At 37.0% G+C, this 23,925-nt stretch overlaps 1 protein-coding gene across 4 annotated transcripts in view; it reads right to left on the bottom strand.

The window, feature by feature from the left end:
- Nucleotides 1–10,910: 10,910 nt before the first annotated feature.
- The window catches only part of pou6f1 (POU class 6 homeobox 1), a 63,440-nt gene continuing 50,425 nt past the window's right edge, over nt 10,911–23,925 (bottom strand). For all 4 annotated transcript variants that reach the window (XM_039746789.1, XM_039746792.1, XM_039746793.1 and 1 more), the window contains 2 exons: nt 15,491–15,659; nt 10,911–15,232 (listed from right to left, as the gene is read on the bottom strand). In XM_039746789.1, coding sequence (XP_039602723.1) covers nt 14,887–15,232; nt 15,491–15,659 — 515 coding nt within the window. In that variant the 3' untranslated portion in view covers nt 10,911–14,886. The remainder of the gene's footprint in view (nt 15,233–15,490; nt 15,660–23,925) is intronic.

Raw genomic sequence — 23,925 nt, 5'->3', positions numbered from 1 at the left:
CTGGTTTGCACATCTGGCTTATCTGCTGGCAAAACTTAATGCACTGATTTGGGCCTTTCTGACCATTAAACAGTGTTTTTCACTGTCTCCGTGCCTCTTCCTACTCTTAGCTGTAAACATCATATTTAATTCAGATACCTTAAAAATAGCTGTACAACTATACTTGTTGGATCCATTTTTGATTTTCTTTCTACCCTTTTTACGTCCACATTAGATAGTCTTACTGAACACAATGAGTGAGCCCTCCAGTTGGCACTAAGAACATAAGAAATTTGACAAACGAGAGGAGACCAGTCCAGTCCATCAAGCTTATTTGTTTAGCTAATACCTAAGCTCTCTGAACATCTCATCCAGATACTTCTTAAAGGTCATCAAGGTTTCTGCTTCAACTCTATGTCTCGGTAGTTTGTACCAGCTTCCCACAACAGTTTGTGTAAAGACGTGCATTCTGGTTTCAGCCCAAAATGCATTTCCCCTTAATTTCCACTGGTGCCCATGAGTATGTGATTCACCCTTAAACTGAAAGAATGCTTCTGGATCTACTTTATCAGTCCATTTGATGGTTGTAAAGATCTGGATTAGGTTGCCAAATGGTCTTCTCTGTTCAAGACTAAACAGGTTTAATTCTGAATCTGTTACTTTAGGACATATCATGCACAGCTTCACATGCTGGTATGTCTTTGTTGTAGCATGGTGACAAGAACTGCACACAATACTCCAGATGTGGTCTCCCTATTGCATTATATAGTCTGGATATAAATCTTTCGATTTATATTCAACAGTTTTTACAATATAATGATTTTGCACATTGCTTAGATGATGAAAATGTGTCAACATAAACCCCTAAATCCTTTTCAGAGGTTGCTTCCTGTAGGACAGTGATTCCCATCTTATATTTATAATTGACATTCCTTTTGCCCACGTGTAGCACTTTGCAGTTGTCTCTATTGAACTGCATTTTCCAAGTATTTGCCCTATTTATCCAGCTTATCCATGCATTACTGAATTGTTTTTGCCCACTGTTGAATTTTAGTGTCATATGTGAAGTTCACAAGTTTACAAGTCTATTCCAGAACAAACGCCATTATTATAAACAGCTAACTAGACAGATAAAATAGATTGTTTAAAACACACGGAGGTCTCCTATAAGTGTTCAACTCAATGGTGTAATTCAGCAGTATGATCTATGAAAGCAGCTAGCTGATGCCTTGACAGAGTGTCTCTTAAGACAGGCCACACTGTGCATGCCCAAATTTTCTCCAACCATCAAAGTGCTTACAGAGATACACTAACTGAGCCAAGAATGCACTTTTTGGCAGAATAATAGAAAGTGCTCATGATAACCCAGGGTTTTGTTCTCTGTGTTTAGTAAATTACTTTGGCCTCCATCTTGCCCTAGTGCTTCTTCCACTGAAGACTGTAAAAATGTCCACAATTTTTTCTGTGATAAAATCAAAAAACCTAAATAATTCAACTAGTACAAGTTCATTGTCTTTTTGTATATTTATTTGTTTTTCCTCTCCATTTGGCTCTATTTTTGCAATTTTCCATCTCCATTTATTAATGATCTGCTTTGTAAGATGAGGCCAACTACATGTGTACTGGACACCGTCCCTGCCTTTCTTATCATATCCTGTCTTCATGCCATACTTCCAACTTTCATGAAATTATACATACATCCCTTACCAAAGGCTGTGTGCCAGCTACTTTGAAAACCACTTCTGTAACCTAAGCATTAAAAAATGTTGGTCTAGACTCCATCTCTGCAATATATAAAATCATTTTACAATCCCTCCCTTTCAAAGATCCAAGAGGACACTGGGAAAATGATCTCTCAATTAATATATCAGAAAAGGAGTGGAAAGTAGCAATGCAGAGAATTCACTCGAGCTCCATATGCGCAAAGCATACAATTATACAACTTAAAATTATATATCGAGCACATCTGTCTCGACTAAAACTCTCCAAAATGTTTCCAGGGCAGGATCCAACCTGCGAACGTTGCAACCAAGCCCCAGCCTCACTGGGTCACATGTTCTGGGCCTGCACCAAATTAACATTATTCTGGACAAACATTGTTAATTACCTCTCAGACAGTCTTGGACTCACAATCCCTCCTAACCCATTAACAGCTGTGTTTGGGGTTCTTCCAGAGGGGCTTAAAGTGGAGAAAGACAAACAAATTGTGATTGCATTCACTACACTGTTGGCACGCAGACTTATTCTGATAAACTGGAAGAACCCAAACTCGCCTCTTTTAAGTCAGTGACAAACTGATGTGTTATACTATTTAAAATTGGAAAAAATCAAATATTCAGTTAGAGGATCTGTACAGACTTTTTTCAAAACATGGCAGGATCTAATCAGTAATATTTTAAAATAAGTTTATAAAGCACAGAGAATTTATTAATTTAGGTATGTTTACAAGCCTTAAATTTAACGCCATTTGGCTTGCTTTCTTTCTCAGGGGTGGGGATCGATCTGTTCTTAACTTAATTCTTTTTTTTGTAAAAAAAAGTGACAGTGTGGTTTCAGATCATAGCAGAGCTGCGAAACTGCTCTGCCTCACACAACTAATGGTTTGCTTATGGCTGCAGAATCTGGGCAAACCAGTATATTAATTCTTTTGGATCTTAGCCCAGCATTTGATACTGTCAAGCATGAGAACATTCTGAATATCTCTGGCACTGATCTCCAGTGACCCCATACTCTGTCTCATCCACTTTATCAACATACCCCATATATGCATAATTATTTGAGAATTTCTGCAAGTGACATGACTTTGTGTTATACAGTATTTATAGTCGTAAGTGTACAGAGTGAAGAGAAAAGGAGACAGAACTGTTCCTTGTGGTGCTTCATTGTTGCTCACATCTATATCAGAATCACAGACCAAAACAAGAGTCTTACAAACTGAGGTCTGCCTGAGAGAAAGTAACACGTCTAATAAATGTACTGCATATAAATAAGCTTCTAGAAGCAGATATCAAGGCAGTGGGGCACTACTGAATTTTGAGTCGGACAGCCAAGGGTTAGAAGCTGTTGTAGAACTTGGGAGATCTGTTTCAGAAGCTACAGTACCTGCCTAATGGAAGTGGGACAAAGAGACCATGACAGGGGTGATAAAAGACCTTCACAATGCTGTAGGCTTTGCAGATGAATCACTTTATAAAGAAGTCTTTAATAGTGGCCTGAGGGGTCCCAATGATCTTTTCTGTTGCGTTTGCTCTCTGTTGTAGGGCCTTATGGTCAGAGACAGTGCAGTTCCCAAACCAGGAAAGTAGGAATAATTTTGCAAAAAGATCTTTTGAAATGCATTAATAGATTGTCCCAAAATACTCCCATAAATTGTGTTATATTTTCACTTTTTAATGTTATGTTAAGATACAGAACTTTTGGGAAAAATGTCCTAAAAGTATGAAGGTGTGTCTCAAAAATATCAGAATGAATTATCAGAAATAAACTTGATGCACTGGGTTTAAAAGTTAAGACGGAAGTAAAAAATTTAGGGGTAACCGTTGACTGTAATCTGAATTTTAAATCGCATATTCATCAGACCACTAGGACAGCATTTTTTCACTTAAGAAACATAAGTAAAGTTAGACCTCTTATATCATTGAAAGATGCAGAGAAATTAATTCACGCTTTTGTTTTCAGTAGACTAGATTACTGTAACGCACTCCTCTCAGGACTACCCAAAAAAGACAGAAATCGTTTGCAATGAGTGCAGAATGCAGCTGCTAGAATCCTAACTGGGAAAAGAAAATCTGAACACATCTCTCCAGTTTTGATGTCACTACACTGGTTGCCTGTGTCATTCAGGATTGACTTTAAAATACTGCTTATGGTTTATAAAGCCTTAAATAATCTGCTCCATCTTATATATCGGAATGCCTGACACGTTATATTCCAAATCGTAACCTTAGATCTTCAAATGAGTGTCTCCTAATAATTCAAATAGTAAAACTTAAAAGAAGTGGTGAGGCGGGCGGCCTTCTGCTGTTATGCACCTAAAATCTGGAATAGCCTGCCAATAGGAATTCACCAGGCTGATACAGTGGAGCACTTTAAAACACTGCTGAAAACACATTACTTTAACATGGCCTTTTTATAACTTCACTTTAACTTAATACTGATACTCTGTATGTTCAATTCATCATAATAACTATTCATGGTGGTTCTAAAATCTGTACAAACCCCTACTCTCTCTTCTGTTACTTTTTCCGGTTTCTTTGTGGTGGCGGCCTGCACCACCACCACCTACTCAAAGCATCAGGATGCACCAACATTGATGGACTGAAAGTCAGACGTCTACGTGACCATCATCAGGTCCTTCCATGAAAACCCTAAATACAAAGAGGACTGTTTGACTTATGTTAGGTAGATTGCCCAGAGGGGACTGGGCGGTCTCTTGGTCTGGAACCCCTACAGATTTTATTTTTTTCTCCAGCCTTTGGAGTTTTTTTTTGTTTTTTCTGTCCACCCTGGCCATCGGACCTTACTTATTCTATGTTAATTAATGTTGACTTATGTTTATTTTTTATTGTGTCTTCTATTTTTCTATTCATTTTGTAAAGCACTTTGAGCTACATTTTTTGTATGAATATGTGCTATATAAATAATTGTTGATTGATTGAAAAAATAAAAATCTGACATGTCCAGCACAAGACTTTCCTTACATAAAGCTGTGATTTTAGGAGTAAAATTGTGTAGGGCAATAATAATAAAAGAATTTAATCTTCTTGAAAAGTTACATTGTCCTTCTGCGTTTTTTTTTTTTTTTGCAATTGAGGCAGAAATTTGCAAAAACATGAAAAATAGTTATCGCTGCAGAGCAACAGTGACTTATGTGATATGTGCTTAAAATCAATAGGTTTTTGTATTTGTACAATGCTATTAATGGTGCAAAAGTTCAGTGTGATTGAGGAATTCATTTTTTAGTTATCGTGCGGATAGGTTCACATACCGAGATATAAAGATGGATGTCACTCCAAAAATGTATAAATCTCTTAAAAACTTGAAGTCAAAATGTTGACCACATTACAATACTTTTTCAATGGGATATATTGTGATTTGTTCTACATACTTTCCCTGTAAAGGAAAAAAAAAACCCATAAAATTTTATTTCCACGTGACACACCCAAAATACTGTGTCTCTTATCTTCTTCTCTTTTCAGAGTGGGATTAACCTTTACCTTTTTTCCCACTGCAGGTGCATAGCAAAACAGCTACTCAGTATATCATCCCACTGTGTGTTATCATGCAGCTAAACTGCTTATAATCAAACCTGATTGTGCCCATCTTAAACATTAACATTAGTTGTTCAGATGTGTTTTGTTTAATACTCATCTTTCATGTAAAAATGTCATCTGGCAATGTTCTGTGTGCTTTGAAAAGTTTTATCCATAATAAACTAGAAGAATGTTGCAGTGGGAGCATCATAAAATAAAAACTCAACAAGAGAACTAACAAACAGAAAGAACAACAATTATCACCAGCTTTTTGGTGATCTGCTTTGGTATGCAATCACGTGTCACTTAAGTTTGATGTAATCATTCTACAGGCAACTCCACATATGGATTTGTTGGAAAAACACCCGACGCCAGACCGTTTGCCTCACCGTGGTCCTTGACATTTAGTGAAAAAGTGGCATTTATTACCTCACCAGCTTGTCTATTGAAAGTGACATCCTGAGGTGCCCGGGCTTCACTCAAAACAAAAAGGGATTTTTCTTATTAAAAAGCAACAAAAACACTTCTAAGGTAAATCCACATTGAATGAATAAATTACTGGAAGTATTATTGGTAATCTGAAGAACAACAACAACAACAACATTTATTTATATAGCACATTTTCATACAAAAAGTAGCTCAAAGTGCTTTACATATTAAAGAATAGAAAAATGAAAGACACAATTATAAAACAAAATAAATCAACATTAACATCGAATAAGAGTAAGGTTCAATGGCCATGGAGAAAAATAAAATCTGTAGGGATTCCAGATAGACCCCAGTCCCTCTGGGCATTCTACCTAACATAAATGAAACAGTCCTCTTTGGATTTAGGATTCTCACAGACTTGAAGAGTGCTTGCTTTAGTTTGAACCATATATATGATACTTTTGTCAGACACAATCTGCATATTACTGATGTTACATATCTGTGACAGTGTGTTTAGTTTTACTGCTGTTGAGTAGACTCTTTAGATTGTACAGTACAGTAATGTACAAGTTTACCTGTTCAGTCTTGTATGGCATGCACTGCTGGACTGGTAGTTTGTAAGGTGATCATTTATGGCAATGTTGTTTAAGTAGTCATATTCAATTGTTAGTTATGCTTTTAAAAGAATGTATGTTTAGAACAGTATGTCTAAAAACATCGAGTGTAGTGAGAGATAAATACAGGTGTGTTTAAGTGTTTGGCAAGAAGTGCAGTTGGGGGTTAGGGGTCCTCCAAAGAAATTTTGCTTTGGGAGTTATGATATTCTGAATGCATCAGTCCTATTTTGAGAACTCCAGTATCCTATCAAAGTTCTAAGACATATTGTCAGTTTTTTTTAATTTTTTTTAAATATACATCTAAATGTGTCCCTTTATAAATGTGGATCTTTGCCCTGTGAAGGACTGACATCCACAAGTTAGGGTAGGCTCTGGCTCTCTGTAAAGTCTGCTGTGGGAAAACAAGTTCATAGAATGAATGAGAAGCATTAACATTTCACATACCATGAGAATTGGGCGGCACGGTGGCGCAGTGGTAGCGCTGCTGCCTCGCAGTTAGGGGCCCGGTTCGCTTCCGGGTCCTCCCTCGGGAGTTTGCATGTTCTCCCCGTGTCGCGTGGGTTTCCTCCGGGCGCTCCGGTTTCCTCCCACAATCCAAAGACATTCAGGTTAGGTGGATTGGCGATTCTGAATTGGGCTTGGTGTGTGTGTGTTTGTGTGTGTCCTGCGGTGGGTTGGCACCCTGCCCAGGATTGGTTCCTGCCTTGTGCCCTGTGTTGGCTGGGATTGGCTCCAGCAGACCCCCGTGACCCTGTATTCGGATTCAGCGGGTTAGAAAATGGATGGATGGATACCATGAGAATGTGTCATATTTGATATTGTCTGTATTCAAGCGTTGCTTATTATGAGAGGGGAATAAGACTATCCATCCAATTGTGACTGTGCTAGTTAATTTTATAGTTCTCCTGATGTGCGTCAGCATATTAATACTGCATTCCTGTGCTTGTCAGAACATCATAGTTCTCGGTTTGTGAAACTGGAATTTACAACTTCTTTCCCTCTGCGTGCTTTTGATTGGTACTATTAACAAATATGCAGACCAGCAGAAAGCTAATTTTGTGTCAGTTTGACACTTACAAGAAGTACTTGCAGAACTGATACTGCATTATGCATTTGAAGGAAGGAAATGTAATACTTTAGGTAAGTATCAGTGTACATTTTTTGCCTTAATTAACACTGACATTCTTATTCCAATATAGCTCACAAAGTAATTCTAAAAAGGGAATAACACATAACAGAGAGAGACACATAACAAGTTATGTGGAATTTTTAATAAGTCCATGTATTTATATTTTTTTCTGTGTGTAAAAGATATGAGATGTACAGACAGACTATCCTTTTATTTGTAACATAAACCATAGGGAGAAAAGAACTGTTCCTGTACTTACTGGTCTATGTTTTAATGCAATGCACACCATCTGCAGTCTGTAAAGTTGAGAATAGTTTGTAATCAGCTTGATGTAATTCTTTGCAACTGCATAACCTTAGTATGGGTTTCTTCAGCTGATGGCAAGTTCAACCCTATGGTTGTTCTGGGCAGATTTCACTTTCATTGATGGCATTTCTGTACTTATCGGTGGTGGTGACATGATTCAAGACACTTCCACTGTTGCGGCAGTAAAGACTTTGAGTGATTCTATTTATCAAGCATCTCCTTGTGCATGAGGAAAAGTTGAAATGGAGTGAAATTATACTTTTAAGAATGCAATTGACCTAAGATAGTGATAGTTTGGAATTAAACCCATCTTGTATATACCGTATGTGCGTAAAAACAAATTCTTAGTGACTGATGAAAAATCAGATTATTGCCATGTGTCATAACCATGTATTTCTTTATGTAGAAATGAATGGAACTAACATGGTTAAGTGTTTAAGAGTGGCAGAGACTGTTTTTTTAGAGGGAACAATGGAAGAGTAGCCAGTAGGAGCACATCTCTATAACCTAACTAAACAAAAGTGTGTGTTTTCTTTCAACGATTAAAACAAAACTCAAAGTCACCTTAATGGGCAGAAGAACAAAACCTTTCTTTCCTTGGGAAGAGCCTTATCTTTATTTTTACATAACAAAGTTCACATATCTTATAATATATGCCTTTCCGTTACAGAATATGGCCACCATGGCATCTCCCACAAATACACTAACATAGAAACAAAGTAGTGTCACAGCAGTGGCAACACTTAATGGAGAGGATTGAGGCGAATTGCCAAAAGAATTGTCCATCCATCCATTTTCCAACCCGTTGAATCCGAACACAGGGTCACGGGGGTCTGCTGGAGCCAATCCCAGCCAACACAGGGCACAAGGCAGGAACCAATCCTGGGCAGGGTGCCAACCCACTGCAGGACACACACACACAAACACACCCACACACCAAGCACACACTAGGGACAATTTAGAATCGCCAATCCACCTAACCTGCATGTCTTTGGACTGTGGGAGGAAACCAGAGTACCCGGAGGAAACCCAGGCAGACACGGGGAGAACATGCAAACATAGAAAATTGTATACAAAACAATTAATTTTTCCAATAGAAATTGGCAGAATCAAAGGAAAAACAAACAAAAGTAATATTAGTTACATCCAGATTCTGATATCATGTTTATGGCAATGTAGGTGCAGGGGCACAGAGTACAGCAGTGTACTGCCATGGAGGAAAAAAGGCATAAAACATAAATACCACACGGGACAGCTCGACGTTTATCTGGGTCACAGCGTCAGCAAAGCACACCTGCTTTTTAAAACCCACACTCCTTTGCTACAAAAAGCAGCTGGAAAATATGGATCAAAAGAATGACTGGTGTTGTGGTAAACAAACACATAACAAAATACTTACTAACATATGTTTAGAGACAATAACTTGCAGTATAACCATACAGTGAGATTCTCCAATGTCTGAAACCTTCCAAAATGTCAAAATAACCTTAAAACAAGATTTATAAAGAGCGAAAAAAAAAAAAGTCTGAAACCTAATAAGTGTAGTTCAGGTTCTTGTTTCCATAGCCAGCTGTAAAGAAGTGTGTTCAATGCTACATGCCTTTGTCTAAAGTGGTCACTTATGGTCACTGACTACCCAATAATAAAACTCAAACATTAGACAGATCCATATGTCCCATTGGCTTTTGGTCTTTGAAAAAATAAGTTTTTTTTCAGCCCCAGGGCATTTATTCAACTCCAAATAAATGGAGTTAAATTTTTTTTAAATGACATACTTGTTTGTATAAACTAGAATACGCTGGAAAAGATACAGAAATGCAGGTAACATTGTTTGTAATGGTATTGATACGAATGTTAAATGAAGATGAGAATAGGTAGGAGGATCTTATTTAACATAGTCATAAAGATTATTAAGGCTGTTGTGTAATGTTGTGATATGTGAACTGATGCAAAGCAGTGAAAGGAAAATGGTAAAAATTGGACTTGTGTGCTTAAGTATTCTGTGGAAACAATATATTTTGTAACATAAATGCACATGATAATTGCAAGACAGAAATCTCCCCTGGACAGACTGAGACTTTAATCACATATACATCCATCCATCCATTTTCTAACCCGCTGAATCCGAATACAGGGTCACGGGGGTCTGCTGGAGCCAACCCCAGCAAACACAGGGCACAAGGCAGGAACCAATCCTGGGCAGGGTGCCAACCCACCGCAGGACACACACAAACACACCAAGCACACACTAGGGCCAATTTAGAGTCGCCAATCCACCTAACCTGCATGTCTTTGGACTGTGGGAGAAAACTGGCAGACACGGGGAGAACATGCAAACTCCACGCAGGGAGGACCCGGGAAGCGAACCCGGATCTCCTAACTGCGAGGCAGCAGCGCTACCACTGCGCCACCGTGTCGCCCCACACATACACCTTTAGTAAGAAATGGAACAGACAAATCAAAGAAAAGTACACCTGCAACTGGCAGGGTCCTGCATGTAGCCATTTCCCCAGTAAACTCCCCACAGGGAAACAGAACATCACGTCAGCAGTGTACACATTTTTGCACACAGGTACATAAATAAAGAGAAAAGGAGCAGAAAATTAAAAACATATGCATGTATTCAAAACACATATACATTTAATGGTTAAAAAAATGCACTACTGTATTCATTTCAGGATATGGACCGGATGGTAGTCATACCAGAAGGAGAGGCCAGTCCCATACACAGAACCACAGGGAAAGAAAAACAACAGCAGGTAAACTTACAGGAAATTAACAACAAACCCTAAAAACATAAGTAAGCAACAAACAGAAGCAAGCTATTTTCTTTAAAGTAGAATACAAAAGCAGAAATGAAATTATTAATATAGAAATCCAGAAAGAACAGACATAAAACATCGACTAGATACACAGCCTTCCTTAACCTCCCATATTTATCACAAGGATGCATAATGGAAATGTGGCAGGTCTTCACAAATTTGACAAATCATATATCTCACTCATTCTTATTATCCGACAGTAAAATGGAGCTCAGCGGACTGATAGGTTCTCAATAGGCTCTAAAAGATTACTGCTGGTAGTTAATATGATCTCTGCTCACCTCTGAATAGAAGACCTCTTCATTATCCTCACGGTTGGCAACCCACCCTTTAAGTCATATTAAACATGAGACACAATGAAGCACTTTCACACTCCTTTCTCATAGAGGTTTTAACCAAAAAGTTTAATATGGACAGTACATATTGTAAACTTCCAATATAAGATTCTCTGTAGCGAATCACAAAATAAAGTGACATTCTCATAAATAAAACAATTACATTTCTTCATGTTAGACATTTCAGTAAAATATCTTTTAAAGTATACATCTACAAATAAAGTATTTGAGTACCTTCATTTGTGTAGCCAGAAAAGGTCAGATTTTATTAAAATTGCTTTAGAGGCCCCTTGTAGCCAAAAACCTAGGCAGAACCAGGGAGCTATAGAAGCAATCTAAAATGCACACTGGTCCTTTCTTTATTTTTTATTTTGGCACACCATTTAAGACTTGGCGTACAAGTTTGTATATTATGTAGATGAAGGGGACTAAGTAAATTTAGTCAGGACAGCCTCGGGCCCCAGTTAGTTTTAAATGGATTAAGCTGGTCTCAGAATGTTATATGTTTCATAGTCTGTTGTCATTACCTAAAAATTAACACATACTAGATGTGCATACAACCAATAACTGTTGTCATTACTTAAAAATGAACAAACATTAGATGTGCATAAAACCAATAACTGTAAAATATGGACACTCGATAAAATTTCCTTATGCCTAATTTCAATACAGGAGGTTTAGAAACACATTTTTGTGAGTATAGTTTTAAGAACATTTGCTGCCTCACACATCTGTTATCTTAGTGTACGTATAATAATAAAAAATCAATGCATCCATTTGCAAACCAATTATTCCAGTTCATGGTCAAATGTGAGTTCTTACTTCACAAGCATGGGTTACAAGGTGTAGGCCAACATCAGGTGGGGCGCCACACCATTGCAAGACACACATACACTCAACAGGCCAGTTTAGAGTCACCAATTAACCTAACACACACATCTTTAGGATGTGGAACGAAACCTAGACTATCCAGTGAAAAAAACCCATGCAGACACAGGCAGAATGTGCAAATTCCTCACAAACCAGGATTTGATCTATTATTAAAATCTGTCAGTTCCAGTGTCCTAATAGACACTGTTGCCTGAACAATTCCCTGTGCCTAAAGCTATAAACTGGTCTAAACCAAGGATGGAAAAAACAGAAGGATGAATTGCTTTATAGAAGTAAATCATTGTAAAACTTTAGTAAGAACTACTGGGATAAATCTCAAATAAACTGTTTAAGTATTCCATATAATTACAGATAAGATTATTCATAATTTGGCTCCAAACAGCAAAAATGATGATTGGTCAATTCGATTTAGTTACGTGGACATGGAAAAACATCGCCATCCCATTACTGACAGGTCGCAAAATAAAAAAATACTTTAAAACATTTATGTGACAAGTGAAGAAATATTTGAAAGACATAATCCTCAAACAGGCATAGATCATCACAAAAGAATGGTGAAATTAAAAATATGTTCTTTGTCTTGATGTTATAAAATACAAAGGCAGCATCAAAAGTAGTCCCCAAATAACTTCTTTACTTCTGGTCAACATGTACCTTACTGTAGACAAAAGTCTGTCTGGAATTTGCAGCTTTTTTTTTTTTATAATATATGTTATATATGAACAAATTCCCTACTGTGCAACAAAAGTGTGCAATATTTTCCTCAATGTAATAAAGTTAGACCATTGGCTGTATGTTACATAAATAAACTCTTTATTCAAGAAGCATTTTATATACTTAATTAGTAGTAATCACTGCTTATTTATATAATAATTTATACACAAACTCAACTTTTCTCACTGTGTAAAACACAGATGCCTAATTAAAATGTATTCATTGTTAAAATATTTTTCTTCTTAAAGCATATTTTAAAAAATGAGGATTAATCTGTATTAATTATGTAAAATCACTATAAAGAACCTGTTTTCCATCAAGTGTGCATTTTCTTGATTTGCAGTATTTGGGTCCTGGAATGGCTCTAGTTCTTCTTAGCTTTCATTGGGAATAACAGACTGGGAGGAAAGTTTGAAAAAGAAACAAAGAAATATTTCAAGCACAACCTCAAAAAAAGTTATGTAAACTTTCAACATATAAATTGCTGTCAGCTTTATACTTCCTGTGGAAAGATGCTAAGCCCAGCCCGTTAGGGGAAGACCCAAAATACACTGAAGGATTGTATCTCTCCAAATGCCTGGGAATATCTGGAAATTTCCCAGGAAAAGCAGAAAAATGTTGCCAAGGACACAGTGACCTGGTCTGACCAGCTCAGTTGCCTTTACAATCATCATCAGATAAAGCTGACAGAAAGTGAAACATTAAGCAAAGTAAAGAGTGGCACATAACAATTTCATATCATTGGGGTCACTGAAAGAAGTGTATTGTGGTGTAATCGTTACCATCATTTTTGCATTTAAGCCATTTTTATTTAATAAGAAAACTTTACTGATAATTACAGAGTACTGTCTACTAGATCTTGAACATCAGGGCAGACCTTTGGAGATTCAAAGCACAACTAATTATTATAGAAGTGTGCTTTGCCTTCAGTGATACTAAAAAAACATATTAAATGATAGTTTGCTGTGATGAGCGGTTTTCTGAAAAACGACGCAGCTTCAAGTAAATAAACTTTATAGCAATTTCAAAAGAATCTTACGTTTTTTTTTCTGACCAATTTTAAATAATGTTTAAAAGCCATCCCTAGCATGCTTAAAATAGCATGAGTTTTAATGCTCAGATTATAGTGTTACTTCAATTGTTTTAACTGCTACAAATAGTACGGACTGCTCTCAGAAGCAATCAACTCCCATAGCACCACCGACATTGAAAAAAACATTGCCTCCAAAACAGACACTTTGCAGTAAGAGCTACGCTTATTGCAACCATACAATTTTGAAAGTTTAAGTGCAACAACAAGCATAAAACAATAACTAAAAGGTAGAAATAAGTTCCATAAAGCAACTTTTTCAAATAATCTTAAGAGTTGATTCTCTTAATTAGGCAGTGTGTTCAGCTGCTGTACAAAGCATCCTTTAGCATTTTACAGTCTTCCCTTCCATTTATGATTTGCTTGTTTCTGGAGCTCACCTATTTGCTCCTGTAATGCATACTCCATTGACTTCAGGTCCACTTTTAGAAACCACATTATGAAATATTATTCCATTTTTGGCTCAAATGAATTAACTGTAGAAGAATGGCACTCCAGTTACTATGCAGAAGTCACGTCTCCTGTGTATGAAAGCAGTACCTAATTTCCAGAAGAAGCAAATGTGGATGTCACTTGGGCATGAGGTTCTTTGAAACAGGAATGCATCTCATACTATTTTTATTTTTAATTCCTATATGCATTCATGGAACAGTGAAGCAAAAAATCCAATCAACACAATCTTTTAAGAAGGATTTTATCTCATCTCTCTTTTTTTTTTGAACAAGGTGCATTTTTCCTTTGCTTTAGTTCCCCAGATCTTTATTATGAAAAGTGAAACAAGGGAAATGGATTTCCAGATAAACAAGTCTGTTATTGTGGCATGTTATATTGCTACAGAATCTACTTATTGTAATGTTCTTGGGACATCCAAAAATACTTTTTTCTTCACATTATAGTGGGGACAACTGTTTCCAGGGTAGGATATAGCAGGATGAGTCAAACCATTCTCAGTTAGCACCCAGCACTCCTCAATTACCAAACCAAACATGTGACATATGCTCAGGGCACGACTCATTGTGTAAGATTGCATCAAAAAATGCTGGATCCGGTCTTCAAAGCTGCATGAAATAGAAGCCATTAGGGAATTACATTTTACAAAGGTGTATTTTGAATGGGGCAAAAAACAGTCTGGATATCTTTTACATTTCCAAATATAAACACAACACCATTGTTCTGCTACCCATAGATTCTATTCAACATGTCTTCAATGGATTCTTGTATCAAACTGCCTTTCCATTTTTATTTGTTCTTTTAATGTCAAAAATAAGTTTTCCTTTGTTAAAAAATATCAGTTTGCTGGAAACATCCAGATCAAAAACTCCCTATTGGATCTGGAACACATTAAGCTTACTGGTGTTCTTGAGTGTCTGCCGCCGGTTGCAGAACCATACACGCACCACCTCACGGTCATAATTGAGCTCTTTGGCAATCTCTGTGATCTCCTGGCCTGTGGGTAGAGCATTTTTCTCAAAATAGGTGTTCAGCACCTCAATTGCTTGTGGGGTAAAGCTGGTACGCCGTTTCCGTTTCTTGGAGGGTTCACCTCCTACAAATTCCATCAAATTCTGCTGACCCTTTTGATTCCAAAGCTCTGCCTCTGCAAGCCACTTCTCCAGAACTGGCTTCAACTTCTGAGCACTCTTTGGGGTAATGTCCAGCTTCTCAAACCTGAAATGGTAGTACTAATTACAGTCTGTCATGGGAATACATCATCAACAAAACAATTTGCATTAACTGTTAAATGGCACATCATAATTTAAATTTGCTGGATATAAAATTTCACATCCATGCCCAGCATAAACCTTTACAGAGTTTTCTCTAGCTTACAGCTAAAGATAATTCGCTTTCACTGGAACTTATAATATTGCTTTATCAGTGGGCAAACAGTTACTACTACCCATTCATTTTGATGTTATCTTATTTTACCTGCAAATAGCAGACTGACTGTAGGCTGGCCCCTCTGTGGCAGTCAATGCTTGTCCCACCTGTGTCTGTGTTAGGCCCAGAGAAAGGCGTCGGATTTTAAAGTTCTTGGCAAACTCACGAATCTCCTCCAGATTTATCCCATCTTCATCTACCACTGGACCCTGTGGTTCTGCGAAACAAGACATCAATGTTGTATATCTGAAATTGCACTTTCCTAATGCAGACATCAGAACGGCTGTAAATGTGCACTTTATTGGTTTAACATACGCTTCTAATTTTGGGCTAAGCTAAAGTTTTGAAACAAAAATATTAGGTGTTTGATAAAGTAATGTGTTTTGTTACCATAAACATGCCCACCTTGTGAAATATGCCTTGGCATTCAGGACAGTTCTGCACTCCCAGACCATTTTAAGGATGGGCACAGGTTGATCACAAAAAAGTAACATTTGGCTGTGAGATGTGCTAGAAACCACTGTTTCTATTAGTAAATTAGTGACAGATAGATAGATAGATAGATAGATGGATAGATGGATAGATGGATAGATGGATATTACTAGTTACAGTGTGAAAGATTGGTATTATTAGTAAATTTGGGTTAATTTCAAGTTTCTTTCTCAGGAGAGGTATCTTTTACTTCATCTCTATGATAAAGTTAACTTTTAATAAGATATACTGTGTCACACATGCATCCATGGTGATCACCTTCAAGGCTTGACTAAGGAAAGCAATAACTCTCAGGGATGAGACGGGGTGCTTACACTTATAACCTGTTCTCTTTTACACACTGTTTTTTAGAAACCACCCAGTGAGGACACTTACTCTCCTCTATGACTGTAGGAGTAAGTTCTGCTCCTTCCAAGTTCAGCAATATATATCTGGATGGCTGACTGAAAGACAGCAGCTTTTGAGATTTGGACTGGTATAGTGACAGGGCTTCCATGTAAAGCCATTCCTAATTTTGACCCTGAGTTCTGGGGCTTTTGTTTATGACATTTCCCTTGTGTCCTTGAGCACTCGTTATGTTTAGTTTTCTGTTTGTAATTAAATGGGATTTTCACCATGTTTCACCCAACTTACTACAGAGTGGTCATACAATTACAACTGTTGTGTCATTATACATTTGGCTTTTGTGTCGCACTATCTGCTCATGGCTCTTTATCTCTGTATTAATGTACTCCTCAGTTAAATGCATGCCCTTCTCAGGATGCAGAAGGCTTTCTAAATCTATTTGTAAGCACTAATAATGAGTTATATGCTTTATATTTCTTTACCAGTTTCTAGCTCGAGACTGAGTCACAGTGTATTTGGCAGAGCTGGGTGTAATGCAGTACTCAACAATGTGTTACTGTAATCTACTAACATTTCTTAGTAATTAAGTAGTATAATTCATTATAGTTTAAATTCTCATAATCACAGAGAAAGAAACATCTGGAAGGATATTAATCTTTAGTTTTGTAACCTCAAGCTTGCCTCTTCCAACTATGATTGGCTCATTCAGGCATACTTTGAACTGTATCTAGAAGCGATTTCTCATCTGATTATTAGGGGCAATACTTTCCCTTCACAAACAAGGTGTATTTTCCCTTCTCTCTCTGTTTATCTTGAAGGACTGAAAGTATGCTCAATTGGAGTTCTCAGAGCTTGGCAAACAGCTAACCACAAAAATGTCCTAAAATGCGTCTCAAGAAGAAGTAAAGCAAAAACTTCAGCTTGTGACCAAAAAAGGCAAATCTTTATAACTGAAATATATTTATTATGAAAAAGTATATAACAAAAAATGCCCAAGGAGCAAAAGGAGACAAAAAAAGTTTTCTAAAAGGCAATCTAAATTTAAACGAGTGCAATCCACTAATCCATAAATCGTAAACCAAACACGGTATTAGTGATGTTGCATGAGACGTTGAGGCTTTGAAACATGCTTCCGGTAATCCAGGACATATTCTGTGATGCCTATATTGGTGCTTGTATCATTTCATTCAACATAATCGATGACAAGTGAAGCCTCACAGCCCATCTGCATTACATAATTAGTTTGGTTCGTGACTTGAATCACAGAACAGAATATTAATGTATAACACATCCACATGAAATACAGAGGCAAACTAACCACCCCTGGTTTGCTTCACACTGTATGGAAATAATGTTGTACACAAAAAAATGTCACGTAAGTTAGGCAAATCAAAAGAGAAGTCCGAATAGAAAGAAGTCAAAACTGAAATGAAACCTAGCGCTAGGTCTACTTGATAAATAAACTAACTACTCTAGAATCTAGAAGGTTTTTCAAAAGAATTTATTCACTCCAGCAAGGCATAAAGCTATGTTGCAGAGCCTCCACATGTACAGTGGAACTTCCACATACTTCATTGAAACGCCAGTCATTGTCATGTGCAGGGCTGGATTATAGCAAGGGCCTGTAGGCAACCCTCAAAACCGCGCTTATTGCAGCAAATTTTCAGGGTTTGCCAGTGATCTTCTTCGCTGAATTATATCCTGACAAACTTGCTCCTTTCTTAAACATGTTAAATTCACACATTATTTTAGTCCACCACTCTCAGCCCGGTACTCCAGCTCTCAGCTCCGCTCTCTGCCTCTGTGGTCTTTGGGTGCAAAAGATGCAAAGCCAGTACCCATCAATGTTTATATATTAGATGTGACACTGTAAGTCACAAATGGAGGTACCAAATGTATAAAATGTTGTACTACAGTATATTGATCTTTAAGTATTTCCTCATTATTATATTTTTATTTGGCAAACACTATCATTAACAACAACTTAAAAATTCTGATAAGTAAAAAATAATACACAGCAAAATTTTAAAACAAATCACAAGAAAGCATAGGTTATAGTTTAAAAAGCAGTTTGTTGAAGGTAATTCAAGTGTACAGAGCACAACTTGTTAAGTTTGCATAGTGATGCACTAGTGTTGAAACAACAGCCTGCAGGCTTAAACTTAATGGGATTCTCTTCTCCCTTTATTGGTGCAGCAAACATATATTGTTTTTCATTTCACCTTTTGTTTTAGGAATTCTGTGTCAAGCCAGCACCCTCCAAAAAACAAATGTTGGTTGAGGTAGCTTTCCCAACACTGAAAATGCTCTTTGATTTTAAAGCTGTTATAACATTAAAGGACAATCAGAAATATGGCAGTCACTTTCCATTATGTTTAATGAGAAGGTCAACCAGTTATTGTTTGAATGAATGGGTAACTATTTTAATGTAAAATAACAAATTCAAGGATCTCAGGTTTAAGAGTGAAATGAAATAGGATCAGAGTTGAAATTTATTTATAGAATGCTGGAGAAGTGTTTAAAATCAGCTCTTAGTACACCCATTAATCGAAGAGCAGAGCAATGTGGCAAAACAATGTGCCTGTTTTATAAATGATGATAATAACTAACAATTAAAAATTATGAAAGAGTTGATCAAGTTATGTGCAAAACACATGCAAAATACAGGTGTTGCAGTGTAGCATCTCTGGAGTAACACAATGCCGAAAACAATTAGAGGAAATAAATAAATACTTTGTTTACAATCAAATGTCATGTTTTGCATTCAAATAAGAATTTTTTTTAGCATAGATTTGAATTATATTCAAATAGTGATGACAGTTTTGACAGCCTTAATACTTATTGAAAATCCTTCCAGGACAAACTACAAAAAATAAACAAAAACACTGATCCTGATTTGATCTGATCCCTTGCTTCACATGCTGCTAGTAGTAGGAGCTCATAGCACAGAGAGATAGCTTAGCTTAGCTTGTGCTATGCTATTGTGATTTTGTTTTTCGTAGTTCTGTGTGTGTACACACACACACACACACACACACACACACACACTGTATCTACAGTATATATTACACATCTTTTACTTATTTCTAGTTTGTGGACATTTCTTGTATTTTGTTTGTAGTTATTGTTCCATCTGTGTCTTTTATTATTTGAGGCAGTGGTTAGCAGATTGTCCAGTTCAGAGAATCCAATCTACAAGCACTAAAGGCATCATATCCACTTCCAGGGGCATAGCATTCACACTAAAACATGGTGCACGGAAAAAAGATGCATAAAACTGTGTGTAAGCTACATTGCACACACATCCCCTTTAGAAATCCCAATCAATGTGAATTTTAACACACATGTACTGTATGTGCCTACAGCCCCACCCGACTCCTCCCAGAATTTTTCTTAGTTGAATATGCAAATCAATATAAATATCCCTCCCGAATTTCACCGAATGCAAAGTAGAGGTCCTATTCAGTGAAGTGGAGGCAAGTAAAAAACGTACAATTTGGTGGCTTAGGCAGTGGTATGAGCAACAAAAGGAAATTGATGGAGTGGCACTCAAAAGTTCAAGTTCAGAAAGTCGCACAGTACCCGAAATAAAAAAAGAAGTGGTCAGATGTCACATGAAAAGTCGACATGAAAAGGCAAGTGTCTGAGTGTCATACAAAAGAGTATTAGGCCACAGAGAAGAAAAAAAGAAAATAGGGACACAGTGAAGGAAAAAATATCTATGTTGAGATTAAAGTTGAAATGTTGATTATAATCTCAAAATTTCCACTTTAATTTCATAGTTTATTTTATCATTAAAGTAAAACATCATAAACTTTATCTTATATCGATATTTCATTTACCAGAGTTTCTCAAATCCCATTGTAACTAAAGTAGCATGTTAAATGCTTCATATTCTATGTGTTCCCCGACCAAGTCATTAATAGCTACATTCTTCTTAAACGGGATTTCTCTTACACCGAAAGGAGCATGCAGACAGTGATCACCACATAGAATACATTACTTTCATGATATTACAGCTCTCTGAACAGTGTAGAATACTAAGATATTCTTGATATAATTTTCATGGTGAAATGCATTAAAGCATATATTACAAACACATGGAGGCATGGTGGCGCATGGGTAGTGATGAGCTGGTGTCCCGTCCAGGGATTGTTCTTGCCTCCCGCAAGATACTGTACTTGCTGTGGTGTGTGTGATCCTGGATGAAATCGTTTGTTGCAGCAGTACTGTGTCTATCAAATGTACCAACCCCCAATTCCTGTCCTGCCACACAATAAGTGTCTGTAATAAATGTAAAAACCAGCTGTAAGCTTAGCATGGTGATTCTACAAAACTTTTAAGGAACATTGAAAAATGTTTAATTATTACCAGTATACATTATATAAATTAACTTAACAATTTATCTGTAAAATGTAATAGTGTATACATAATTTACTCATAAAAATTATATCAAATACACATTTGAGTATTCTAACAGCACAAATTGATTTAGAAGCCAGTCATAATCATAATACACACTCTCTTCTATTGAATTGAATTCCTTTATTGTCATTGTATGGTACAATGAAATTCAATATGCAACTCCTCTATAAATCTGATAAAAAAAGAAATAATAATTTGATAAAAAACAATGACAAATATACAATATGAAAGTACAAGTACAATATATAATATATAGTACAGATAGGACAGATGGTTCATAAAGTGGCTCAGGTTGTGCAATATTACAGTTGTAGTGCAAGTTTACAGTAAGGTAATTGTAATTGCAAGTACAAACAGCTCTACTAGAAGCAATTAATGTAATGAATGAGTGTGTTTATATCTCTTGGGAAGAAGCGGTTTCTGAGCCTCGAGGTCCATGCAGGAAAGGCTCTGAAGTGTTTGCCAGATGGGAGTTCAAATAGACTGTGTCATGAGTGAGTGGAATCCATGCAGATGGTGCTGGTTTTCCTGAGGCAGCATGTGCTATAAATGTCCTCCAGGGCTGGAAACTGTATCCCGATACAGCTGTGCTCTCGTCACAACCCTCTGTAGAGCTTTCTGATCAGCTGCTGTGCAGCTGTGATGTTACACACAGATATAATGGGTTAAAATACTCTCAGTGGTTCACTCAGCCTTAAATTTGTAAATGATATCAAATACAATGACATTAATTGTATAATGCCTGTGTCATGGATGTAAATCTAAAAAAGAAAGGGAGACCATAGAGAAACAGTAGCACTGCTTTGACACAGGGTGCAGCCCATTTCAAAATTGAGCAGCAAAGTGCGTATGCATACTGTGAGGCTGCCATGAAAATGTGCATGGCTTTACACCAAGTTTAGTTTTTTTATACATCTTGAAGTGGCCATGGAAACAGGTGTATGCAATATTTTTGTGCCTATGCACTGTTTATACATGAGGCCCCAGAGCTTTTACAGTGTCACAGAGAAAAAGAAAGTTGTAGGCATTACTTTCAGGCTTTATCTGACATTTCAGTTGGTGAGCAATCGTTCTATAAGCTCAGTCTAGTTAAGAATAGGGACAGATCCCCAGTGGAACATGATACTGAATCATTTGACTCTAATGTCAAATGAAAGTCATCTAGTTCAGAAACTGAATTTTAGTGTTCTTATAAAGAAAACTCAAAGAATGCAAAGGAACGTAGAAAAGTTACATTTTTTTTTTGGTCTCGTCCGTTACGGGAGATGGAAGTTTGAAGTGAAACTCCGTTAACGGTGGTGTTATTTCTTTTATATTTTTTAACATCCTGAGGCATCCTGTATTTACTCAATCCGAGGAGGTTCAATTAGAGTATATGCAAGCATATATAAAAATGAGCGGCACAAAAAGGGCTCAGAAAGAAACGGAGAAGACAGCTAAAGCTTCATCCAAGCCTGGAAAGGCATGAAGTCCAAGCTCAAGGTATGGCCTGCCAGAGAATGACCTGGAACAGATAGGCAAAAGCACAGATTTCTTGGGACCTGACACTGCTGCATCGTCTCCAGCCAAAAGCAAAAGTGGGAGCGAATGTGCAAGCAAGTTGGCCCAAGATAACTCGTCGATTCCAGAAGATTCACTGAACGGAAGGCTGCTACTTCACCCGTGGAACACGGAAAAGACCGAAACGATCTGTCTGAAGTGAAGGTAATGATTGCCACAATGGCCACTGCTCAAGACAAAAGGAGCTCAAGAATGATATAAAGAAAGAAATAAATGATATAAGGAAAGAAATAAAGGGCATACACAAGACAAATGTTAAGCTGTTTCATGATTTTAAAGACCAGGAAAAACATTCAAGTAATCGCTTTGAGGCAACCTTTAAAGGTATGCTAGAAAAACGTGACGAAAAAATACAGGAAAATAAATCTAATTTTGAGAATAAGCTTAGAACACTTGACACTCGGCTAGGAGATGTTAATCAAACGTTCACGACTCTTATTGAAATAACTGAACATCTGGAATCTACTGCTGACAGAAAAGCAATGGCTGCAAATTCTGAATGCAATGTACTCGGAAACAGACTAACTGCATTGGAAGTTGGATGCAAAAGGAATAATATTAGAATTGAAGGTCTCCCTGAGAATCGTGAGAGTCCAAACCCAGTGAAATTCGTAGTTGAACTATTCTCTAAAATAATCAGAGAGGAATTCAAATCAGATACAGAGATAGCAGCAGCTTACCGCATACATGGATCAAATGCCTCAAAACCTAGAACTCTCATCGTGCGTTTTGAAAAATTACAATTTAAATTACATATAATGTTACTTCTCAGACTGAAACAAGAGATTATATTTAAAAATAACCACATTTCTATTTTCCCTGATTTCTCACCCTCAACAGCTGCTAAGCGAGTTGAATTTTACAACATTAAACAGCGCTTACGGAAAGCTGAGATCAGATACAGCCTTGTGTATCCTGGCAAATTGAAAGTGGACATTCAAGGCAAGCTCTACATTTTCACTTCTGTGGAGGAAGCAGAAAAAAAGCTAAGAAAACTGATCCTGACAATTTTTTGAATTACAGTCGTGAGTGGCATCTGGTTCTGGCATGCTGTTTCATCAGCTGGCAATGACACTGGTACCATAATTATACATCCTATTTCCTTCTCAGCCACTTCTCGTTTACGTTTTAATTATAATTATATGCATGTATGTGTACATTTTTTTTTTGTGGACTGTTTAACATCATACCCTTAGTTTATTGCACTAGGGCTTGCTATGCTTATCCATGGTTATTGCTTAACATCATTCCCTGAGTTTAGACTGTTTAAGACTGTTTAAGATTATATTTTATGCTTATATTATATAAACTGCATTGTCAATAGATATCTCTATTTTAATCCCTATATGCCGCTGCTGGGGGGATTGTTTTGTTTTGGACGTGTCTCTAGGTATGTCAGAGGACTGGGACTTTGTGAAGTATGGTCTAGCCTCACATGGGGAGGCAAAATGGTGATTTGACTGGGGGGAGAGAAAAAGAGCAAGGTATTTATAATCTCTCCCTTTAATCCTTATAATTATTAATGTTAACACAACAATAGACTTCATGGCAATAACTCCTGGGAAAATTGGAAATTAAGGTCAAAGCTGTCTTATCTTAATTTAAGACTACAAAATGACAACAAAAGTTTAGAAGCAATGTCTCCATTACCAAGCAGTTAA

Source organism: Polypterus senegalus, chromosome 3 (assembly GCF_016835505.1).
Source record: "Polypterus senegalus isolate Bchr_013 chromosome 3, ASM1683550v1, whole genome shotgun sequence".
NCBI classification, from domain to species: domain Eukaryota; kingdom Metazoa; phylum Chordata; class Cladistia; order Polypteriformes; family Polypteridae; genus Polypterus; species Polypterus senegalus.
Note: the sequence above shows the minus strand (reverse complement) of the source record. Positions and strands in the feature narration are given on the sequence as shown.